This window comes from Apodemus sylvaticus, chromosome 1, assembly GCF_947179515.1.
Source record: "Apodemus sylvaticus chromosome 1, mApoSyl1.1, whole genome shotgun sequence".
Classification (NCBI taxonomy): domain Eukaryota; kingdom Metazoa; phylum Chordata; class Mammalia; order Rodentia; family Muridae; genus Apodemus; species Apodemus sylvaticus.
This window is the reverse complement of record NC_067472.1, coordinates 103,569,634-103,591,979: the sequence shown is the minus strand read 5'-3', so window position 1 is coordinate 103,591,979 and position 22,346 is coordinate 103,569,634. Positions and strand designations below refer to the sequence as shown.

Below are 22,346 nucleotides of genomic sequence, written 5' to 3'. Positions count from 1 at the left end.
TAATGGAGACCCTGAAGTCCATCTGGAGTTTTGCAAGTGACCTTTCAGGATAGGGTCTATCAGCTCCTGACAACCCTAACTATGTCCTTGGACTGGATCCAGTTGTTAACTGTGTTGTCTTTGTTGGGCCCAGATCTGGATACTCTTTTGAATCTATTTCATTTACTCTTTGTGTGTGTCTGTGTCTCTGTGTGTGTGTGTTTGTGTGTGTGTGTGTGTTTAATCACATGCATTGATGCCTGCATTTACCATGGTACATGTGTGGGGGTCAGAGGGCAGCTTTGAGGACTCAGTTTTCTCCTTCCGCCTTTCCCTGGATTCTGGGGATCTAATTTGGATCATTAGGGTTCATGACAAAGTCTTTGACCCTTCAGTCATCTCACCAGCCCCTTGACTCTCCTAATACAGGTTAGTCTGCTCTCTTAGTGGGTCTAAACATACCCAGGTATGTGCCAATTAAAAAAAAAAATGAGCCAGATCCCTTTTTTTTTTCCTTTCTCTTTTTCCCTTTCTAGAAACCGACTTGTCTCCCTGGAGGGGGTGGGGGGGGGGACACGATATTTAGAAAGGTCTCCGCCTCCGCGCCTGGCAGAGAAGCTTGGTGGGCTGACCTTAGTCACTATCACTTCTTACAGTTGCACAGTGTTCTGGGATTTATGAGGTGGCCTTGTTGATTTTGAGAAGGCTGTGTGCCTGGGCAGGCATGGAGAACTTGGCTTTGTGGGCGGAAGGCAGGCCCTGAGAACCTGGGGGTGGGACCCTCTGGTCCGGAGCAGTTTCAGTCTGGCTGGAGTCCTCAGTCCCAGCCCAGGATCCTGCAGCACCCAGTGTAAGTGTTTCTTGATCACCCTCCCATCCCACCCCATTCCTGATGAAAAGCTAGTCTGGTGGACCCGGTTCTGCCTCCTCCTTAACGGGAGGAAGTATGGGATCCAAGGATTTGGTCCTAGGCCTTTTACTCAGCTCTCGGCCTCAGCTCACCCCTAAGGGAGCCCTGGAGTAGCCGTGGTGATAGGGGCATAGGGACTGTGGGGGTGACTTCTCTGCCAGGAGGGAAGGAGTGGGAAAGGCCAGCTTCCTGGTGTGTATTTAACTTGGGTTTGACTCAGTATATGGAGTTACAGCTGAGAGAGAAGGTTCTCAAGACCCTCATATTCCCCCAAGTTTGAATTGGATCAGATAGTCCTCTGAAAGGGGAGGGAACGGACATCTAGGCTCCACAGAATCATAGTGCTCGCTGGCCTGTGGCTTGGCTCATTTAGAGCCTGGGGGTGGAATGGCTGGTAACCTGTAGTTCTGCTGAAATGGGTCCTAGGACATTCTCATTGTTCCTAGTTGAACATGGGTGAGAAGGAGGAATGCAATCAGACAGGGTCAGTGGGAGGCCTTAGCTAGACTGAGCCAAAGGTCCTTCCTTAATTTAGAGCCTTAGCTGCTAGAGAACCAGAGGCTTTAGTCCAGGCTTTTGGTTCTGATTTAGTTCTGGGCCTTTGTCTCTTCTCATGTGTGATGGGAATAATACCTTTTCCACTTCTGAACCTTCTCCTCAGTTGCTATGAGGATGGTGGTTGTGAACTGAAGCCCTCACAGGTCCAGTGTTCAGGCCCCTGGGATCCTCTATTGTCTAGGCTCTTCAAAAGGTAGAACTAAAGTATCAGTGTGCCATTGCTCCTGTGAGCTGCCCTGCTGTCTCTGTCACCTCTGCCCCATCTCTCTTCATCTTCTTCTTCCTTTCTGACCTTCCTTCCATTTATGTTCTGGCTCTTCTTTGCGCCAGCTCTGGAAAGGCTTGACTTCCCCAGGCCCAGGTGTCCGACCACTCCCCAAGTCTTGCCCCTTGCCTTGCTTGGACCACTCCTTACAGGATGTGCTCAGCGGCCTTGGACCCCGAGGGGACGGTGTTCCGGCTCCGCTTCACGGCCTTTGTCTGGTGGGTCATCACTTTCCCCCTGTTCGGCTTCTTCTTCTGCATCATCTGGTCTCTGGTGTTCCACTTTGAGTACACGGTGGCCACTGACTGTGGGGTGAGTTCCAGCATCCCCGCGCCTGGGGGCAGGGGCAGGGGCAGGGTGTGAGGTAGCAGCAAGGGAAGAGTCAGCAAATAGGCGAGAGATGGAGGGTCAGTGAAAGGAAAGTAAGTGACAAAGGGTTAGGGGTAAGGCGGGTCAGGGTGAATGGAGACATGAGAGGCAGGGACTCAGGAGTAGGGTCTCCACAATTCTAGAGTTGGAAGAGGATTACAGAAAGTGCAGAGGAGTTGGAGCAGAGTGTGGTGAGGTGAGGGAGTGGGGGAAGGGGAGGAACTGTGACTGGGCAGGATTGGCCAGGAGGAGGAAGATGCTAAAGAAAAAGTAGATTAGAGGAATAAAGATGTATAGGAGGCCAGGAGCCAGGATAAGTAACAAGTAGTTTTAGCTCAAATTAGGAGCTCCCTAATCAGATCTCTCTTCTGCAGTCTTCAAGCTAGGGTTCTCCACCGGCAGTCCTAGGCCCCATGACCTGTGTCCCCTCAGGCTGGCTAGAAACCAGGATAGACTTCCTGCTTCCTAGATCTCTACTAGGTCTTTCCTGAGGGCGTGGGGTATAAGCTGTATGTCAGAGGTATGGAGAGGAATATTCAGTTGCTCTTAGCATCTAATTCACACAAGAAATGATCCTTAGGGTACAGTTACAGTATAGTGAGTTGGATTGATTATTTATTTATTTATTTATTTATTTATTTATTTATTTATTTATTTACTTATATGTGTGTCTGTGTATGTGTATATGCATATAAGGGCAAGTACCATGGAAAGCAGCAGAAGGCATCAAATCCCCTGGAAGTAGAGTAGCAGGTAGTTGTGAGCTGCCTGAGGTGGGTGCTGGGAACCTAACTTGGGGTCTTTTGGAAGAGCAGCAAGTGTTCCTAACTGCTGAGCCATCTCCTGACCCTGAATTGAGATTCTTATTGTTATAAAAGGGAACACAGGGACTGTAGGGCTCAGAGGAGACATTTAACCTAGCTTAGATACTGAAGAGACCTTTCCTGAAGGAGGGAACTTTGTTGCTGGACTGTGCGGAGATGAGGATCATTGTGAATGCCAGACTAACAACTATGGAAAGATTTTAGGCAGTAAGAGATGTGATCAGGTTTGTGCTTTAGAAGTTCATTCTAGCTTCTGGCTGGAAAAAGGCTAGGGATCAAGAAGAGAGAACAAGCTTGGTGGTGCCTCACACCTTTAATCCCAGCACTTGGGACGGAGAGGCAGGCGGATCTTTGTGATCAAGGCCAGCCTGGTCTATTGAGTAAGTTTTAGGATAGCCAGAACTACAAAGAGAAACTCTGCCTTGAAAAAAGCCAACAAAAACAAACGGGCATGAGAGATGGCTCAGTGGTTAAGAACACTGATTGCTCTTCCGGAGGTCCTGAGTAAGAAACCTAACAACCACATGGTGGCTCACAACCATCTATGATGAGATCTGATGCCCTCTTCTGGTGTGTCTAAAGACAGCTACAGTGTACTTACATATAATAAATAAATAAATCTTTAAAACAAACAAAACGGGAGGGGGGAGGGGGACTGCTAGAGAGATGGCTCAGCAGTTAAGAGCACTGAATGCTCTTCCAGAGGTCCTGAGTTCAATTCCCAGCAACCACATGGTGGCTCACAACCATCCGTAATGGGATCTGATGCTCTCTTCTGGTGTGTCTGAGGATAGCCACAGTGGACTCACATATAAAATAAATAAATTTAAAAAAAAGAATCAGGATTGAGTGGAAATGCTAGTGCGGTGGCTCATGCTGTTGGTGACCACTGCCAGGACAGAGACTGTGAGGACACAGATTAGAGAGTAGAGTGCAGAGGGGGAGTAAATAGGATCATCAGAAGCTGGATGGAGTTTTTGTCAGGTTGGTAAGGGGTGGAGAACAAAAAGGTAGATAAGCCTTTTATAATGTGGGGGTGGGGGTGGGGGGGCTTTTGCCTGAAACCAGAAGATTTATTCTTTAATGCAATAAACTGATAGAGAGAGGGGGGAGGGAGGGAAAGAGAGAGAAGGTGAGGGGGAGAGAGAGAGAGAGAGTGTGTGAGTGTGTGAGTGTGCATGTGTGTGTGTGTGTGTATGCACCAGAGGATAACCTTGGGATACCATATCTCAGGAGCCATCACTTTGTTCTTTAAGACAGTCTCATTTAGCTGGCTGGCCCAAAGATCTTCCTATTTTTACCTACTCAGCACTGGGATTCTAAGTATACACCATTGTGCCTGACTTTTTATTTATTTGTTTATTTTTTTTTTTTTTTAAGAAACCTGGAACCTACGGCTCAAACTCAAGTTCTTTTTTGTTTGTTTGTTTGTTTGTTTTTTGGATTTTGTTTTTTTCGAGACAGGGTTTCTCTGTATAGCCCTGGCTGTTCTGGAACTCACTCTGTAGACCAGGCTGGCCTCGAACTCAGAAATCCGCCTGCCTCTGCCTCCCAAAGTGCTGGGATCACAGGCGTGAGCCACCACCACCGGCTCAAACTCAAGTTCGAACACTTGTACAGCAAACATTTTACTGAGCTATCTTTCCAGTCCCTGCTTAGGGGGATTTTTGAAACTTTCCCTCTATGAGTTTCTGATCTACTTCCCTATTAGAATGGGGATCTTTGCCCATCAGTGCTTTTAGCTCTGGTTTTACTGGGATGTTTGGAGTGAACTGTGTATATCTGGTGTCTGATATCTTCTGAGATTGTTATTGGCACAGTTAGTGAATTAGGGAAACTTAATTGCTGGACAAAGAAGTAGGAATATTGGCCTGATGATAGGTGTAGTTTCCATCTGATGGATGGGGCAGGCCCTACTCTTAAAATCCTGCCTCATCTTTAATCTGAAAGAAGTGTGTGAAGACAGCCTGGCAGTCACTAGCTCCCTCTTCCTCTCAGTCAGTAGTCTTCACATACTGGTCCTAATGCCTGCTAAGTACCTGAGTTTGGGAAGTTGTCTTCAGAATGAATGTTCCAGGAAGGCCCCTTAAGGCACTCAGGGCATCAGAGAGGCAGGTCGCAAGGCAGGAGAAGAGGTCCTACTCACTGTCTAGAGTGCTGCCTTTCCCTGTCAGTAGTTTTCTCAGACTCAGTAGTCCCTGGCTCATGACCTTTTCTTGTGCTTTGTGTGTGTGTGTGTGTGTGTGTGTGTGTGTTTTGTGACAAGTCTCTCTTTTTTTTTATTCGATATATTTTTTATTTACATTTCAAATGATTTCCTCTTTTCTGGCCCCCCACTCCCCGAAAGTCACATAAGCCCCCTTCCCTCCCTCTGTTCTCCCACCCACCCCTTCCCACTTCCCTGTTCTGGTTTTGCCTTATACTGCTACACTGAGTCTTTCCAGAACCAGGGGCCACTCCTCCATTCTTCTTGTACCTCATTTGATGTGTGGATTATGTATTGGGTATTCTAGTTTTCTAGGCTAATATCCACTTATTAGTGAGTGCATACCATGATTCATCTTTTGAGACTGGGTTACCTTACTTAGTATGATGTTCTCTAGCTCCATCCTTTGCTTGTGCTTTTTAAGGAAGCCATCACTCTTATACCCTGACACTGTGTGCCTGACACTGCAGATGGTCTGCACCCTACAAAGCCAGGAATACTGGCCCTTGCTCTTAATCCTAGCACTCTCAGGTGAATGTGCACGAGTTCAAGGCCAACTTGCTCTACATAGCAAGTTCCAGGCCAGCTGGGGCTTCACAGTAAGCACAGTGAGATTCTGTCTTAATTAATTAAACAAAATTAAATAAATCCCATATAAGATAGGTGATATAAGCCGGGTGGTGGTAGTGCACACCTGTAATCCCAGCACTCTGGGAGGCAGAGGCAGGCAGATTTCTGAGTTCGAGGCCAGCCTGGTCTACAGAGTGAGTTCCAGGACAGCCAAGACTATATAGAGAAACCCTGTCTCGGAAAAAAAACAAATCCAAAAACAAAAAAAAAGATAGGTGACATAATCATATTGCCAGTGAGGACACTGGGGCTCAGAGAGGTGACGGGCCTTGCTCCAGATCACCTCGCTGATAAAGGCAGAGATGGGATGCAGAGCCAACTTTTAGAGCAGCTTCTTCTAGAACTCCGGCTTGGCTCCCTCTGGCAGTGCTATGGTGGCTCTGAAGGCCCTGGATGGTCTACCCCATTCCCTGGGAGTGCCCTCCAGCATTGCCCACTGTCCCAGAAGTCCAGAGGCTCATTCAGCGTGATTAGAAGGAATGGAGTTTCTAAAACAATTTCTGAAGACCTAGAGACTGGACATTCCAGACTTGCTAAGTTGTTGGGCTTTACGGTGTCCTGGCTGTTGTTAAGAGTCTAAAATTGTCTGTAGAAAGTGTGTGCAATGGGTTGGCTGCTTCTGGTATTGGAATCTTTTACACAGCAACTCTCACCTTCCAGACCTGCATGTCACACAATTTTACAATGAGTCCATGTGTGTTAAAATTTGCAAAGCGCTGTCATATAAGAGGTCCTTGTCCTATCCTCTGGTTTTCCTAGCTCCATTTAAACCAGTGTTCACTTGCCCCCATCCTCTTGCCTGTCAAATACCGTGAGTCCTTGCAGCTCTGTGAATGTTACCTTCCTCTCTTTCATCAGGCCTAAGGACTGCAGCTCCTCAAAGAATGAGGAGTTCCAGGCACATGAAAAAGATGGTTCGAAGTCATTTTCCTTTTCTTCTTTTGAGCTATCAAGAATGATAGCTCTGGCTGGCCTGGAACTCACAGAGATCTGCCTGCCTTCGACTCTACTGAGATTAAAAGTGTGCACCACCACACCCAGCAGGGCTGTTTTCTTAGAATATGTCAAGAGATCCCTTTTTTTTCTTTCTTTCTTTTTTTCATTTTTGTTTTGTTTTGGAGACAATGTTTCTCTGTGTAGCCCTGGCTGTCCTGAAACTTGCTCTGTAGACCAAGCTGGCCTTGAACTCAGAGGTTGGCTTGCCTCTGCTTCCTGAGTGCTGGGATTAAAGGTGTGCAACACACCTGCCTGGGTAGATCCCACTTCCTTAAACACGATCACATGATTAGGTAGATCACATGATCTCATAGCATTCTCTACACATTGATGCACCTACCTAGGGGAATGAGTGGAGCCGGAAGCAGTGAGAGGAACAGCGCTGCAGGACTTTCCAAAGAAAGTTAGAAGTTCTGTGACTCATCCTGGTATTTGGGACTCAAACCTGAAATCCTGGGATGCCTTCTTTGTTTAGTCACTGTTCCAACTATCATCAGGAGAACCTGCCCAAAGGTGTAGGTTCCAGTTTTAAGAAAAATGGAGATAGTCACCTTACTCCTGTCTAAATCCCAGACAGACTAGGGAATGAATATGTCAGTCCTGGGTCCTAGAAGTAGAAGGCTTGGGAGGGCACCAGAAGAACTTAGAAGAGAAGGGAGTAGCTTTGATGGATGGGGAGAAGGCTCTCCTGGTGGGCCAAAGGGGATGCTTAGACTCCCGGGTTAACTTTCTAGGTGCCCAATTACCTGCCATCAGTGAGCTCTGCCATTGGTGGGGAGGTTCCCCAGCGCTACGTGTGGCGTTTCTGCATTGGCCTGCACTCGGCACCCCGCTTCTTGACAGCCTTCGCCTACTGGAACCACTACCTCAGCTGTGCGTCCCCGTGTCCGGGTTACCGCCTTCTCTGCCGCCTCAACTTCAGTCTCAATGTGGTGGAGAACCTCGCGCTGCTCGTGCTTACCTACGTCTCCTCCTCCGAGGACTTCAGTGGGTGCCTGGACAGGGAGGGGTGAAGGGACCGGGAAGTGGGCGCAGCCTTCCATCCTGCCTAAGGGTGAGGGTGGTGTCCATCCTCTCTCCCTCCAGCCATCCATGAAAATGCTTTCATTGTGTTTATCGCGGCATCCCTCAGTTACATGCTCCTCACCTGCATTCTCTGGCGGCTGACCAAGAAGCACACAGTAAGTCAGGAGGTACGGTCTACCCCTACTGGGCATTAACTAGGAGGCCCAGAAGAAAAGGACAACTGTCCTTAGGATGTGGGTGATAACGGACTTTCTAATAGGAACCCAGCAGAAGGATATGGGGCTTTGGGCTGAGGCTTGGAGAGTGGAGAATGGTTGACTCAACCGTTTGGTTGTATTGGAGAATGCATAGAGGCTGGAAATGGGGCCAAAATCAAGGGTAGCAGCCACACCCAGTCGGTTAGAAATACTACGTCAGTGGACTGGTTTGTAATAGCCCCAGCTACATATGTGGCCTTTCCTTGCCCCACAGAACCTGAAAGTGTTGGGTTGGTGGGTGAGCTTCAAGTAGGAAGGGCAAAGAATAGCTGTACTCCTTGGCTTAGTTGTCCCCCAGACCCCAACTGCTCATCATTTTTGCTGCCCCTGCTGTAAATTCCCCCGTCCATGACCATCTTGGCAACCAGTGGGGGTGTAGGTAGGGAGTCCCGACCTTTAGGAACTGAGTCTCAGACGGAAGCCCACCAGTATATACCCAACAAGCTGCAGAGTGACCAGAGAGCCTGTTCTCTAGGATCGCAAGTCGTACAGCTGGAAACAGCGGCTCTTCATCATCAACTTCATCTCCTTCTTCTCGGCGCTGGCTGTCTACTTCCGGCACAACATGTATTGTGAGGCTGGAGGTGAGGCCAGGCTAGGATCTGTAAATAAGTGACTTTAAGAGCAATGGTGTGGTTTTGGTAGTGGGCAGCGGTCTTGGGCACTGGCTGTCACTGGCTGGTAATGTGGTGATTTAAGAAACCACTAGAGGGTAAAACAGGAGGTTCATCATGTTCCTTGTGTCCTTATAACAGTATATACCATCTTTGCCATCCTGGAGTACACTGTTGTCCTAACCAACATGGCGTTCCACATGACAGCCTGGTGGGACTTCGGCAACAAAGAGCTGCTAATAACCTCCCAGCCTGAAGAAAAGAGATTCTAACCCCTTCTCTGATGCTGGAAAAGAAGAAACCACTCTGGCCTTTCCTATCTCCATGTCCTCTCTGGGCCCTTCTCAATCTGGGGACTGGGAGAGAAGAGCAGGAAGGGGCATGACAAGGCTGACCCCAGCGCTGCTGGCTTCTCCCGCCACTCATGGGCATCTTCAGGAAGCATCACCATTCACTGAAAGGCCCTAAAAACCCGAGCTGGCAGGAAAGCTCCAGCACTTGGTGCTAAAAAGGTGGTCCCGAGGTTCACTAAGGTTAGGGTCCAGAGAAGTGGCTGCTACCTGAAGGCCACAGCCATTTCTCTCTGGTCATTCATCTGACTGATGTGTCTGATGTGATCTACCGTGCACACCCAGAGTGTGTACTCCCAGGTGGTAGTTCCATGAATCTGCCCACATGTTCTAGATGCACCCTGTTCTCCATCAGCCTCTTTGTGTATGACTGGGGGAAGTATGCTGTATGATTTCTAAGGGCTTTGTCTCTTGAGGTTATCCAATGGAAGTAGTGTTGTGCTTTGTGATTGACAAGATGACTTGTCCCAGAAGCAGCATCAAGCATAGGATATATTTTTCTTTCCCATCTAAAACCTCCGGCTTTTTGGAATATGTCTGTAATCCCAACATGTTGGAGGCTAAGATGGGTGGACTGCTTCAGGGTCCATGCCAACCTGGGCTACACAGTGAGACCTTGTCTCAAAAATGAAGTAAGATGCTAGGCATGGTGGCACATGCCTTTAATCCCAACACAGCAGAGACAGGCAAATATCTGTTGAGTTCAAGGCCAGCCTGGGCTATACAGTAAGATCCTGTTTCAGAAAAAAAATAAAGAACCCTAAAATCACAGGCTTATAAGACCTTTCCCTCCTTTGTCAGGGGATAGGGTCAGAGGTAGATTTCCCTACTCCAGAATGGGCTCCTTGGTGTTCCTTTATCCTCTCTACTGTTCCAGATCCCCAGCTTTTATTTGTATATTTTATTTCAAAGAACAATAAATTTTTTTCTTTTGCCAACAATCTGAGGTAGATATGTTGCTCCTGGGGCTCATTTCTGCATGGGACCTGAGGTGAAGAATGGGCTTCTTCACCTTCAGAATGGAGGGGGTAAGAAGACAGCAGCTTTCCAGTCTCCAGTCACTGCATCTGGTATCGTCCTGACCTCTGCTGCCTAGTGTGTCCTAAGCCAGGCCTTAGCCTCCATTTTGGTGAACAGAAGTGGCTCAACTGTCTCCGAAATGACAGCCTGGGACCTGGACAAGTTAGGAGTCTCCTGTTGAAGCAGAGACCTGGTTATGACCGCAATCCTGTCAGTAAAGACCTTTCCCCTTAGAACTACTTAAGGGACAGCTCAGATGTATGAGTACACCTGCCTTCAGCCTGGTTTCAAAACCTCCCCTTTGGAGCCCTAGACCAGGAAGTCTTGTCCTCAAGCTTTGCATCCTAGTCCACTGTGGCATCTGTAGCCAGGTCCCAGAGCTTTGTTAGGGAAATTGAGGGGTGGTGGTAAAGAACCACAATGGAGCCTACTGTCTCCCTTCCCCTCTTAGGGAAACAAAAGGTTCCCAGTCTCTGGGGAGCCCTAGCTCATGCCCACCCGCTAATGCCCAGCACATAGGGAGGAGCCGGGGCCACTGGAGACAGGAGGTTTTATTGATGCTGATGGGGGTAGGAAAGGTCCCCAGGAGCACGGGGCCTGAGTCAGTCAGCAGGCACATAAGTCCTGGGCACATGGGGCAGGTTAGGGCACATTTCTCAGGTTTCTGTGCCCCTCCCCCGGGGGGGGGGAAGAGAACATCTTAGAGAGCCTACCCCAAGAGCTAAGGCAGAGAGAGGTTAGAGTCCCTATCTTAGGAGGCATCACAACAGGCAGCAACAACGTTGTGGAAAGCTGGATGAACTGGTCAGTAGCGGGAAATGGAGGAGAGCACTGGGATAGCCTCTTAGAAAGGTCAACCTGGCTTAGGTGAACTCAGGGAATACTTGGTATTCCCAAGCAGAGTGGGGTGGGGCCCAAAGTCCCTTTCCCTGTGTACCTCCTTAAGAAATAAAAGGCATTCAGGGAGTTCCCAGGCAAGGGGTGCCAGAATTAGTCCTTAAGGCACAGCTGGGGGCAGACAAGGCGCCAAGGCACAATCGGTGGGGGGACAAGGGATAGCCTCCAAGCTGAGTGCCAGGGTCACAAGAGGATGCAGGACCGCCCACGCTTTATCGGCGTTGGGTTGAGCACCGCCCGGACAGCCTCGGCAAACACCTCCTTGACGCCGTCTTGCTGCAGCGCTGAGCACTCGAGGTAGCGCACAGCATGGATCTGCTTGGCCAGTGCCTGGCCCTGCTGAGGTGTGATGGGCGCTTGACCCTGCTCCTTGAGGCGCCGTAGGGTATCAGGCTGGGCTCTCAGGTCCTTCTTGGTGCCCACCAGGAGGATAGGCACATCAGGGCAGTGGTGACACACCTCTGGGTGCCATTTGTGCCTCACGTTCTCATAGGAGGGTGGACTGGCAATGGAGAAACAGATGACGAAGACGTTGGTCTGAGGATAGGAAAGGGTGCGGAGGCGGTCATATTCCTCCTGGCCCGCAGTGTCCCACAGGTTTAGGTTCACGGTGCGTCCATCCACCGCACTCTGGGCGCTGTAATTGTCGAACACAGTGGGGATGTATTCCTTGGGGAAGGCGTTAGTTGTATAGCAGATGAGAAGGCATGTCTTGCCTACAGCCCCATCGCCCACTACCACACACTTGATGCTCTGCATTGTGTTGTAAAGTTGCTGTCGTGGAGGCAGTGCCTCCTCCCTCTTCTGGACCCCACTGGAAGTAGTGACCTGTGGAGAGATGAGGGGGACATTCTAGATTTAGGAGACCTGTACCTATTGAGAAGAAAAACTGAGGGCAGAAAAAACACTTCTTGTTCAGTTACCCTGACGTCATCCCTAATCCCGTCAAAACACCAGAAACAAGGAGCGATGCAGGGCAGTTGTGGTGCACACCTTTAATCCCAGCACCTGGGAGGCAGAAGCAGGCCTATCTCTGTGGGTTTGAGGACAGCCTGGTCTACAGAGACAGTTCCAGGACAGCTGGCGCTGTTACACAGAGAAATTCTGTCCTGAACCCCCACCCTAAATAAAAAACGAAACAAGGAGAGGTACTGAGGAGATGCCACAGAGTCCAGCATCGTGTAAGCTCTGCTTCCAGCCTAAGGGCGGATCCCTGTTTCTAGCAATGGCACTGGACAAACTACTTCTTTAAACCTTAGCATTTTTACCTGCAAATGGACATAATACCTACTGCATATATTTATTTTATGGATTAGTTATTACTTTCAAAGCACTGAGGATAGTACCTGGTCAACGTTTGTTCTTCCTCGGGGCAGGAATCTGCTAGATCATCAGTTATTTATGGACTCCTCTCACTAGCCTGTATTAGCCTCAATATTTGCACAAATATCAAAGTCAATATGCACGATGGCACCAGGGCAACCCCTTGTTGGGAATCAGAGAAGGAACTTTGGTGCTGTGAGGCTTCAATGGACCCAAACCCTAGCACCAGTTCTCTCCCAGTCCGCAGCTGCTTCTGGGACCAGCCAGCAGGGAAATGGTACAACTGGATGAGGATACTTCTTAGGTTCCCACCAACAGGATTTCCATCTGATTTCAATGAGTGAGTGTTCAACCTTAGCGTAGTCAGACGTCATCCCGCAGAGTGGGCGGCAGATGTACATAAAGGCCCTCCAGGATGGTAGAGGGAGCCTCAGACTGCAAGACCCCAGACCTGATTCTACCGCAGCTCTCTGACTCACTGCCACCAAGTGCTAGGCAAGTGCGGCCTAGCCTCAAAGTGGGCCTCAGTTTCTCTTTTCAGGAAATGAAGTAGAACATCTATGACTGGGTTGGAGAGTTGGCTCAGCAGTTAAGAGCAGGTACTGCTTTGCAGAAGACCTGAGTTCAATTCCCAGCCCCCACCCTCCCTGAGCAGCTCCACAATTGCCTGTCACCCCAGCTCCAGAGAAGCTTATTGGCACATGTATGCAAAAACATATCGACAGACAGACATGAGTACACATAATTAAAAAATAAATCTTAAAAAGTCTACACCAAGGGCACTAGGTGATTGATGTAAAACAAGCTGGATGTGGTAAATTTACCAGTAGTCCCAGCATTCAGGCAGCAGAGGTAAGATTATGTAAGCCCGAGGCTAACCTGGTCTACCTAGAGAGTTCTAGGCCTACCAGAGATACATAATAAAAACCTGTCTCAAAACAAAACAAAAGACTTAGGCCTACAGAGGAAAAGATATCATATTCACATTTCATATGTAAAATCTAAATTTAAATGTATTTTAAGTATGTGTGTAAGAGAGAGGGAGACAAGAGATCGAGAGACATAAAAGCAGAAGGGGAACTACTTGGGAAGAGGGAGGGCAGAGAGGAGGGGTGGAGAGAGGGAAATGGGGTGACTGTGAGCCAAGTATAAAATATACACCCCTGGGAAGACTGCAGACTGAACTGAGAGCGGAACAGGGAGAGGTGCTGAGGAGACGCCACAGAGCGCAGCATCGTGTGAGCTCTGCTTCCAGCTAAGGGCGGGTCCCCGTTTCTAGCAATGACACAGGACAAGCATAAACTATTTCCTTGTATCCTAACAAGGGTCATTAGTTGTGTCCACTGTGTTATTTGGGTCCTGGCATTTCACAGCAGAACTCCAAGGCCTGAAATCTTCAGGTCCATTCAGAAAGGGAGGAAGTGGCAGTCAAGCCTAATGAGACCCCTCAAGTCCAGCAGTGGGCTGCAGAGAGGAAGGCAAGGAGGGAGTTGTGGCCAGCAGTCCCAGGCCCAAGAGAATGAAAGCACAACGGGCTCTCTAGGGAGGTGCTTATCAACCGGCAATCAGTAAGTCAGCCCTCAAAGGAGTGGGGAGGGAGAGTAGCTTCCGGGCTGGCAAGGGAAGAGGGGCCCCCAACACCGGAAAAGGATTATGAATGAGTTAGTGTCCAAAACAAGGTGTGGCATAGGATCAAGAGCACCAGATACCTGAATCTGACCTATTGAGCTCACCTGCTGATCTTGATCTGCAATAAAACACCTCCATATGGTTGGTACAAGTCTTTTCAGAGGGCATGGTACCATGGTGCTTGATCCTCCTAACAACCTACTTATAGGACTTCTATTTTACAAAGAGACCAAACTCAGAACTGTTAAACGTAATGTAACCTCACACAGCTACTTAGAGTATGGGAGCCAGGACACAAACTTAGCTCTGTGATCCAAAGTCCCAAGTTTTTTTCATTGTGTCAGATGGCTCCAGATAACTGTGGAGCCTTGAACAAATTAGTCATTCCCTTTACCTCAGCCTCAGTTTCTTCATCTCTACAGCAACAGCCGTAACACTTGCCTTCCTAACCTCATGGGGACACAGAATGAGGGTGAATTATACTTTGTAAACTATCTTGTACCATGTGCCTCGGCAGCACCAAGAGCGAAGCCTCCCCCGCCCCCAGAGTCTACACATGACGCATGCTCATCCTATCAAGTTCCTCCCTTCCGACTGCAGTTCAAACCTTCCCCCTTTCCCAATACAGCTGTTCTCTTTTCCCCTTTATTTTATTATCTTTTTTTGTCATCACTACATTAGCATTCCTGAGGATTGAACCTAGAGTTTCACCAGGCTAGACAAGTGTCCTTCATGATGCACTATCTCCAGTTGTACCGCAATTCTCTTCTCTGAAATTTTTTGGCTGAAGTGGGTCAAATAAGCTTAACTACTCAGACTCTACACTATTGGGTCTGACTTGTGCCAAACAGGAAGAAAAGATGGTCAGTGCTGCAGGAAAAAAAACCAAAACTCTGCTGAGAATGTGGCTCGTGGTATCACATTGGCCCAGCATGTGCAAAAGACCAGTTTCAATGTCTAGAATTCTACTCCCTAGTAGTAAAATATAATACAAAAAACAAAACAAAACAAAAAATACAAAAATCCTTGGTTTAGCAAATAAATTCTATTCGAAGATCTATATATTAGCCAATAACAACAACTTGTTCTAGGTTTTGATACCCAGTTTAACTCATTCAGCTCATGCCTGGACTCTCACTTTGTCATTCAAAAATGATCATAATGTGAGGGGTTTTAGAATCATACAGACCTGGAATTAAACTCTTTTTCCCACCACTTATCAGTTTTGTGACCCTGGACTTAGGATGAATTGCCTCTGTAATCTTCAATTTCCTTATCTCTCAGCTGTGGCTACAGTAGGATTGCTATAAAGGTTAAGGGCATTAATACACAGAATTGCATGATATAGGTAACTAGCCTGAGTTCTAGCTCTTTGGTCCAAAAAGGTCTACAATGGTGTTTGTAAAGCAAGTCTCAGTAATTCTCTTCTTTCTCCTCCTCCTCCTCTTCCTCGTTGTTTGAGACAGCTTCATTGTGTAGCTCCATTTGTAGACCAGGCTGGCCTTGAACTCAGAGATCCACTTGCCTCTGCCTCCCAAGTGCTGGGATTGAAGGTGGGCAGCACCACACCTGTCAAGTCCTAGTCATTCTTGTCTCTCAGAGTTTATACTTGTTTTTCTTTCTGTTGCTATTCCCTTTCCTCTTTCAAATCTCCCTGATTTTTTCTGGGCCTAGGCTAAGTCTCGCCACTCCATAAGGCTCCATAGCATCGCTACCTCTTTTAACTCTGCTTTGGCTGTGGATCTCCTTCTCTGTACATAAGTGGCAGATGCCCCCTTAAATAGCAGGCTGGGTTTCTGTCCACTCGACCACAGAAAAGCTGAAGTGTAGGGCTAGACACACGGGAGTGCACAGCCATTGCCTTCTGATCTGTTGGGAAGGTGCTTGAGGAGCAGGATGGACCCCTCACAAGCCTGCCCCAACCAACAATATTACAATGCTGAGTCTTAGTGGAGAATAATCTTGTTAATTAGCTTGAAATGGCTCTTGAGAGGTTAGTGTGGGAATAAAGCTCATGGGGCAGGAGGGTGGAACGTCGGGGTGAGTCTGGTCCTTGAAGTTCAGCTTGCATCCAGTGGGCCCTTGTGTTGGGGTGTGTCCCAGGCAGGTCCAGAAGAGGGAGGAAAAGGAAGTACTGATGTTTGCCTGATTGCCTGATCTTTGTGGCAGTTAGAGCAGGGGAAGTGTCCCAACTGGGAGTGGGGGAGGGGAAGCATGGGCTCTAAAAGATGGGTAAGTGTCCTCCTGCAGCCTGCACTAGGAAGGCTCTTAATATTTTGCAACCATACCTACTGAGAATGCATGTCCCAGCCCTTCCCTCTGCAAAGTGACCTGCATAAGTCTCTACCCCAAAACACAAGCAATAGTAAACATGTCAAGCACTGCTGCGGCCTAATCCAAGAATGTTTCTGTACAAGTTGGGGTGGGGGTGGGGAGGGGGAGGGCACCACACCTTTAAACCCAGCACTTGGGAGATGAGGGCAGTCTGGTCTCAGTCTGTTTCATCTGGAAGCTGGCCAGAACCTCATCTCTTGTTCTTAGATTGGGAGAACTTAAGAGGGAAAAGTCCTGCCTGGTTTCTGACTCCCTACCTGAGTACAGCACCTGTGACTGTCAGTAAAAAACAAACTAACAAGGAGCTTAATCTGTCCCTCTGTGCACACAGGAGCTCAGCCCCCCTCGAATGCTGTGCGCCCTCAGAGTCTTCCCACTGCTGCCTGGCCTCAGTTCTGTTCCCACCTTCTCCAGCCTATCACAGCTTTCTCCTCCTACCTTTCCCAGTAGTGACTGTTCTGTCCAGAGGGCTGGACTCCTACTGGATGATCTATGGGGGGGCGGGGGGAAGCCTGTTTATGTGTAGAAACCCAGCACCGGGCCGAACAAAAGTCGCAGAGTGACATACAGCAACCCCCCCTCCCCCACCAATCAATCCTGACATTGAGACTGGGAACAAGGAAAGCCTCTATGCCCAAGAGACACTGGACAGAGGTAGCCAACTTCTTCCTCACTCAGAGAAACAGAAAGTTAGGGTAACGCACACACAAACTAGATTGCTCTGTCCTCAGCTAAAAGAGAGAAGTCAAGCAGTGGTAACTCAGAGGGGCTGAAGAAAGGGGTAAGAAAATGTAGAAGATAGGCCAAGGATTAGACTGGAATCCCTGAAGACCTTTGGCCAAAGACAGCCAGGCCAGGGAAAGGGCACTGCAAGTTTGTTTGTGTTTGTTTGTTTGTAGGTAAAACAAGGAGGCTCACTCTGGGGCTGCAGCTGGCTGCAGCTGGGCTGGGAGGAGGAAGCTGGGGGAGACGTGAGGTCAGTGTGGGGCTGGGACCAGGCCAAGGGCTGAGGCTTTCTCCCCCTCTCAGCAGCAGCAGGGAAGAGCCCAAGAGAGCCTAGTTCTCAGCCTTAAAAAACAAACAAACAAACAAAAAAGTCCTGAGCCGGGTGTAGTGGCACAAGCCTTTAATCTCAGCACTCAAGAGACAGAGGCACTGCACTCAAGACTCTTGAGTACTAGGCCAGCCTGGTCTATAGAGTGAGTTCCAGGACAGCCAGGGTTACTCAGAGAAACCCTGTCTGGAAAAGGAAAAAAAAAAGCCCACACTGAAAGACTCTTCCCTTTTTGTTGTTTCTACCTCTGGACTCCAGCACAGAGGATTTTGGACTCTAGTAGGTAGGGTACAAGGAGAGACCTGATGTGACTTTCTAGGGACTGACTGCAGAGGAGGAAGAAACAAGGCAACTGGAGCTGAGGACACAGAGGGTTGAGATAGCCTCACTCTGTCTGTCCCATGCTCATCCCAACACCCAGGGTGTTCCACAAAGGGTGAGCCCCAGAGACAGGACAGCTCCAGCTTGGGGAGCCAAGCTGCCCCTCCCCCACCCAGCCACACAGAGGAAGGCTCACACACTGGCTTATTTCTCCCTGCCTAGCAGCAGCTCAGCTCAGCAATCTCTGGGCCTGTGAAGTGGCACTTCCTTTGCTTTTTTTTTTTTTTTTTTTGCTCACTTCACAGGAGGCTGGGGGTGCCAACCTTGTAATCCTGCCCCCCCATCTTAAAAACAGAAACCCAGGGCTTCCCAGTCCTCTAAGTGTGCCACCCAAGGTTTGAGGGGGTTTCCACAAGGGAAAAAACATGAGGGAGGAAACGCTACATCTATTTTCCACTGTCAGTGGGCACAGAGCTGGGACAGAGGGCAAGTTTTATAGTCCATCCTGGAGTCCTGAGACAAGATTCCAGCATCACTGCCTTTTTATCTGTCCATCTACAGCAATCTTTGTACTTTGAGTAGAGAGTGACAGTTGTAACCTGGACAGATCAAGGCTGGTGAGACAGGAAGGCTGGGTCTGAGGCACTGAAAATATAAGCCTTTTTTTCCGAGACAGGGTCTTACTCTGTCACCCTGACTGGCCTGAAACTTGATATGTAGACCAGGAGGCCTTCTGCTTCCCAAGCACTGGGATTAAAGGTGTGTACTACCAGACCTCACTTGCAACTTAATGTTGAAATAGAGTCAGGAGATACTAAGTTGACCAGAGTTATCACTTGCAACTAAAGACTTAGTTGCAAATTTAGGTTAAGGACCGGATCTCCGTTAACCTCTGGCCTGAGGTTTGTCTCACAAAGCAGAGAAGGTGAAGACCTTTATTCTGACCTTTGACTTCAAGATGACCTGAGCATGGTCTGCTTTTTTTAAGTAATGTGCCAGAGGGCTAGAGAGATGGTTCAGTGGGATTAAGAGCACTTGTTCTTGCAGAGGACCGGGATTCCATTCCCAGCACCGACAGGATCTACAGAGTCCACTTCCAGGGGATCTGACACCCTCTGTGGGCACCAGGCATGGGTGGGCACACATATACATATATAGGCAAAACACCTACACACACACACACACACACACACAGAGAGAGAGAGAGAGAGAGAGAGAGAGAGAGAGAGAGAGAGAGAGAGAGAAAATAAAGAAACGGGCCAAAGGAGTCAGGCTGAAATTTGTCTGCATCCTTTTGCTTTTAAGTTATCCAGCCTTCCAGTCCCGGTGCATCTTGTACTGCTCATGGTTTAGCATTAACAAGTGTACTACTGGACAGCCAGCTACCCTGGTCTTGTCTTAGCTGGGAAGCTCCTCCTTTAGTCTTTCGCTCCTAGGGACATGCCCTCCCCCCATGTGAGATGAGGACAAAAGAGGAAGCTGGACCCTGGACAGGAAAACCAGTCTGATCTGGGGAGGTGGCCCAGGCTTTGTCTTTGGTTTCCCCTGGAAGGTCCTCTCACAGACCCCTACAAACCTGACCTCTGATGGCTCGACACTGTTCGTGAAGGTTTTCCAGACTGTGCCCAGCACCCTTCTTCAATCCCTTTCTCCAGCTACGACCGACCACCTGGTATCGTCACAGCTGCCCTAGAACCACAGCCTCTCATATCTTCCTGCTCATAACCCCTTATGGGCTCCTATCATCTATCTGCCTTACATCTCCCCCGAAGCGACTCTCCATAGCCCAGATTGCTAAGCAAAATGTGTAGCACCGTCACCCTACCCTTTCTTCTCATATTACCTTAGCCATCCACAGCGGCTTCCTCGGCACCCACACCCACCCACGGCATTTTCCCATTTAGATCCTTCCCACCCTGGTCACACTCTTCCTTGCAATTAGCTCAAATTTCCAGTGGAGCCAGACCTTGCCTAAGAGAAAAATCCTGCTACTGCCCCCATCACCTCTGCTCTCAGAGCCCTGTGGCTTGTTTAGCTCTACCGAATACTAAATTAAGGACTGGTTTGTCAAGCTAAGAGTCAGGGCTCTTGAGGATTTTTATTGAGCTGTGATGCCAAGAAAATGTGCTACATGCACATCCTTCCCTGGGCTGGGATTTAATACAGATCCCTTGGATTTCCTCCGTGAGGCCAAACCTCTGTACCTCCCAGAAATGAGAGTAGGAAAGACAGGTGGAGAAGGGCAGGCCCAGAGGAAGAAACAATTGATGGGAGAGGGACAACTGTGAGGTGGAAAGAGGATAGGAGAGGGAAGGAGCCTAGCTCTTAAATTTAGCTGTGCTCGCTCGACGAGCCCCCAAATGTGACGTTTGCTCTCCCTCACTTCTCCTTATTCTCATGGAGAGAAGCGAATACAGAAGAGCAGAGGAGGCAGCCACAAAGTCTGAGGCAGGGGGATAGGATGGAGGCAAGCACTGGTGGGGTCAGGACAGACCACCGTAGACTGTGGGAAACCCCTCAGAATGGGCGTCTCCACAGCGGGAATAGAGAGCTCAGCTCCGAAAGAAGAGAACATGAAGGATGCTTAAAGACCGGAGGGTCAGCACAAGTCCCAATCAAGGCTCTGACACACACCAGAAAATGCAGATGCCCAACCTCTGCAGTGCCCACCAAGCAGCAGGGACGAAGAAGGACAAACACCCTGCCTCACATCCCTTTCCTGACCAAAATTTTAAAAAGCCAGTAGAGACTGAAGTTAGACCCGCTGCCGTTTTCCCTCCAGATTCTTACTTTGCCCCCTCCTTTTCCTAGCAGACCAAATGGCCCAACCCACTCTCCACACTGGTTGGAACCAGTAAGTGCTAGGAGACAGGGGCCTTGAAGCTAGTCCCCCAACTCCTAGGTTGGCCTCCTAAGAATCAGGGTAGTTTGATTTCCCATAGTCTTATTCTTGTGTCGCCCAACCCTGGCTGCTACAGACTGCCTCCCCTTGCCTAACCACAGTGTCACCCACAGCAGGTTCCCTTCATGCTGCCGGCTTCTGCTCTGGGCCCTCTCAAGGCTGAGGGCAGTTATTTTGTCTCTAAGAGATAAAGATGTCGACACACCAGAACTTGCATGTTCACGCGCGTGTGCACATGTTTCCAGCCCTTTAATCATCTCCATCACTGGGAGGCTGTAGCCAGCATCTCTAAGCTAAAGAGGGTTGGAAAAGGCTCTCAAACTCAGCAAGTCTAAAGCAGTTTCTGACACCAAAGCTGGAATACAAACTAAGGGATGGAGACAGACTGAGGGAGGCAGGGGAGATAGAGACAAAATGGGGAGATATGTGTGTGGTAGTCAGAGGCTGGGAAGAGATGGAATTGGGAGAGCAGAGAACTGAGCAGAAAACAACAGGGCAGGGTAAATTCGAGACCAGGGCCTGGGTACATCTATGTGGTTAGGGGAAGAAACACGGAAGGAGGCGAATGTGGAAGACAGTACGTGAAATTCAGGTGAGGGAGAAGTCTTAAGAGCTCTCAATCATACCCGAAAGCCAATACTCCAGCTGCCTCTCAAAGTCCTGTAAGTTGTCAGCGACCTCCGGGATAGAGGCCCTTTCCTTCCTCAGTTTATCCTCAAAAAAAAAAAAAAAAAAAAAAGTAATGCCAGATTGAATCTGATAGACACAACAGACGTGTTCACTATTGCATGGGATAGGAATAGAGGTTGGCTCAGAAGAATACAGAGAGAGGGAATGGGGATTCCCCCACAGCGTCCTCAGCAGCAATAGTGTAGCTATGGACTGGCTCCGACCTTCCCGGGTGAGACCTCTCTCTGCAGGCTCAGACTTCACAGGCCCCAGACACCGCCCCCTACCCCCAACCCCAGCTTCACAAATGTCACAACTGCCGAGCAGAGAGCGCGCCTTCTGCAGCCCAGAGGCCCTTTCCTTTCACACACTACTGAACAGCCCCACAACTTCTGAGGGCACCCCACCGCAGAGTCCCAGCCTCACAGCTCAGCGCTTTCCCACTTCCGAGCCTCTCACGGTTCGGATCTCAGGGGTCCCTCGCGGACAGCAGGAGCCCGCGCTGTGCCTCGGATCCCACCCTCGACCCAGCCACCAGCGATCGGCTCGAGGTGGCCGCTGTCCCCGCCCGGCCTGCCGAGCCCGCCCAACTTGCAGTGAACGAAAACCTCCCGCCCTCGGCCTCCGTCCTGCAAACTTCCCGGCTCCCGGGTACCCAGTCCGGGTCGGCTGAACTCCTCTTCCCAGGACCCCTGCCCGACAGGCTCGACCCCGGCCTCACCTGGTGCCCTCCCCGCGGCGGGGGAGCTGGGGGCGGCGGCGGCGGCTCCGGGCTCAAGAAGGAAGTGAGAGCTGGAGGCCGGAGGAAGTGGGGGGGTGGGGGCCGGGCCGGCGGGGCCGGGGCGGGGCGCGGGGGCGGGCCGGCCGGGGCGGGGCGGACCAGGAAGTCCGCGGCCTCCCCCACCCTCCAGCCTGGGGTCTTCTGCAAGGTTTGCCCTCCACGCAGTCCCGCACTCCCCGCTTCCCTCCACTCAGTGAGCCCTGAGACTCCTCGAGTCTGGCTTTTCAAGGTCAGCTCTCCCCACTTTCTCTTGGCATCCCACCCTAGCAGGGGCCCTAAGCTGGGCATTTGTTCTCTTCCTAGTATCTCACTCCCCGCCCCGCAGCCTCCGCGGGAAGGCTGAGAAATGCCTTCCGCTCAGCCCGGGAATCTAGAGGTAGCCGTGGCTGGCTAGGGGTTAGCCGGGATGGGTTAGGCTGGGGCAGTCCCCAC

The 22,346-nt window shown here is 49.7% G+C and overlaps 2 protein-coding genes across 13 annotated transcripts in view; one reads left to right on the top strand and one right to left on the bottom strand.

Annotated features, from left to right (window-relative positions):
- Pgap2 (post-GPI attachment to proteins 2) overlaps window positions 1–9,925 on the top strand; it is a 30,131-nt gene extending 20,206 nt beyond the window's left edge. For 7 of the 11 annotated variants that reach the window (XM_052156214.1, XM_052156158.1, XM_052156180.1 and 4 more), the window contains 4 exons: window positions 7,472–7,724; window positions 7,824–7,930; window positions 8,496–8,604; window positions 8,776–9,925. In XM_052156214.1, coding sequence (XP_052012174.1) covers window positions 7,472–7,724; window positions 7,824–7,930; window positions 8,496–8,604; window positions 8,776–8,906 — 600 coding nt within the window. In that variant the 3' untranslated portion in view covers window positions 8,907–9,925. Of the gene's footprint in view, window positions 1–1,851; window positions 2,025–7,471; window positions 7,725–7,823; window positions 7,931–8,495; window positions 8,605–8,775 lie in introns of all 11 variants that reach the window. The other 4 variants (XM_052156223.1, XM_052156204.1, XM_052156199.1 and 1 more) reach the window with 4 other exon arrangements.
- A 612-nt stretch (window positions 9,926–10,537) lies between these two features.
- Window positions 10,538–21,936, bottom strand: Rhog (ras homolog family member G). 2 transcript variants are annotated; one of them, XM_052156246.1, is made up of 3 exons: window positions 21,855–21,936; window positions 21,091–21,178; window positions 10,538–11,729 (listed from the first exon to the last, which is right to left on the bottom strand). In XM_052156246.1, exon 3 carries the CDS (start codon window positions 11,658–11,660, stop codon window positions 11,085–11,087), a length of 576 nt encoding a protein of 191 aa, XP_052012206.1. In that variant the 5' UTR covers window positions 11,661–11,729; window positions 21,091–21,178; window positions 21,855–21,936; the 3' UTR covers window positions 10,538–11,084. The 2 variants fall into 2 exon arrangements, with proteins under 2 accessions (XP_052012206.1, XP_052012196.1); XM_052156236.1 differs by lacking the exon at window positions 21,091–21,178.
- Window positions 21,937–22,346: the final 410 nt, after the last annotated feature.

What these genes read in the sequence shown, in the direction of transcription:
- Rhog (XM_052156246.1), bottom strand. Translation starts at nt 11,660, where the DNA reads ATGCAGAGCATCAAGTGTGTGGTAGTGGGCGATGGGGCTGTAGGCAAG.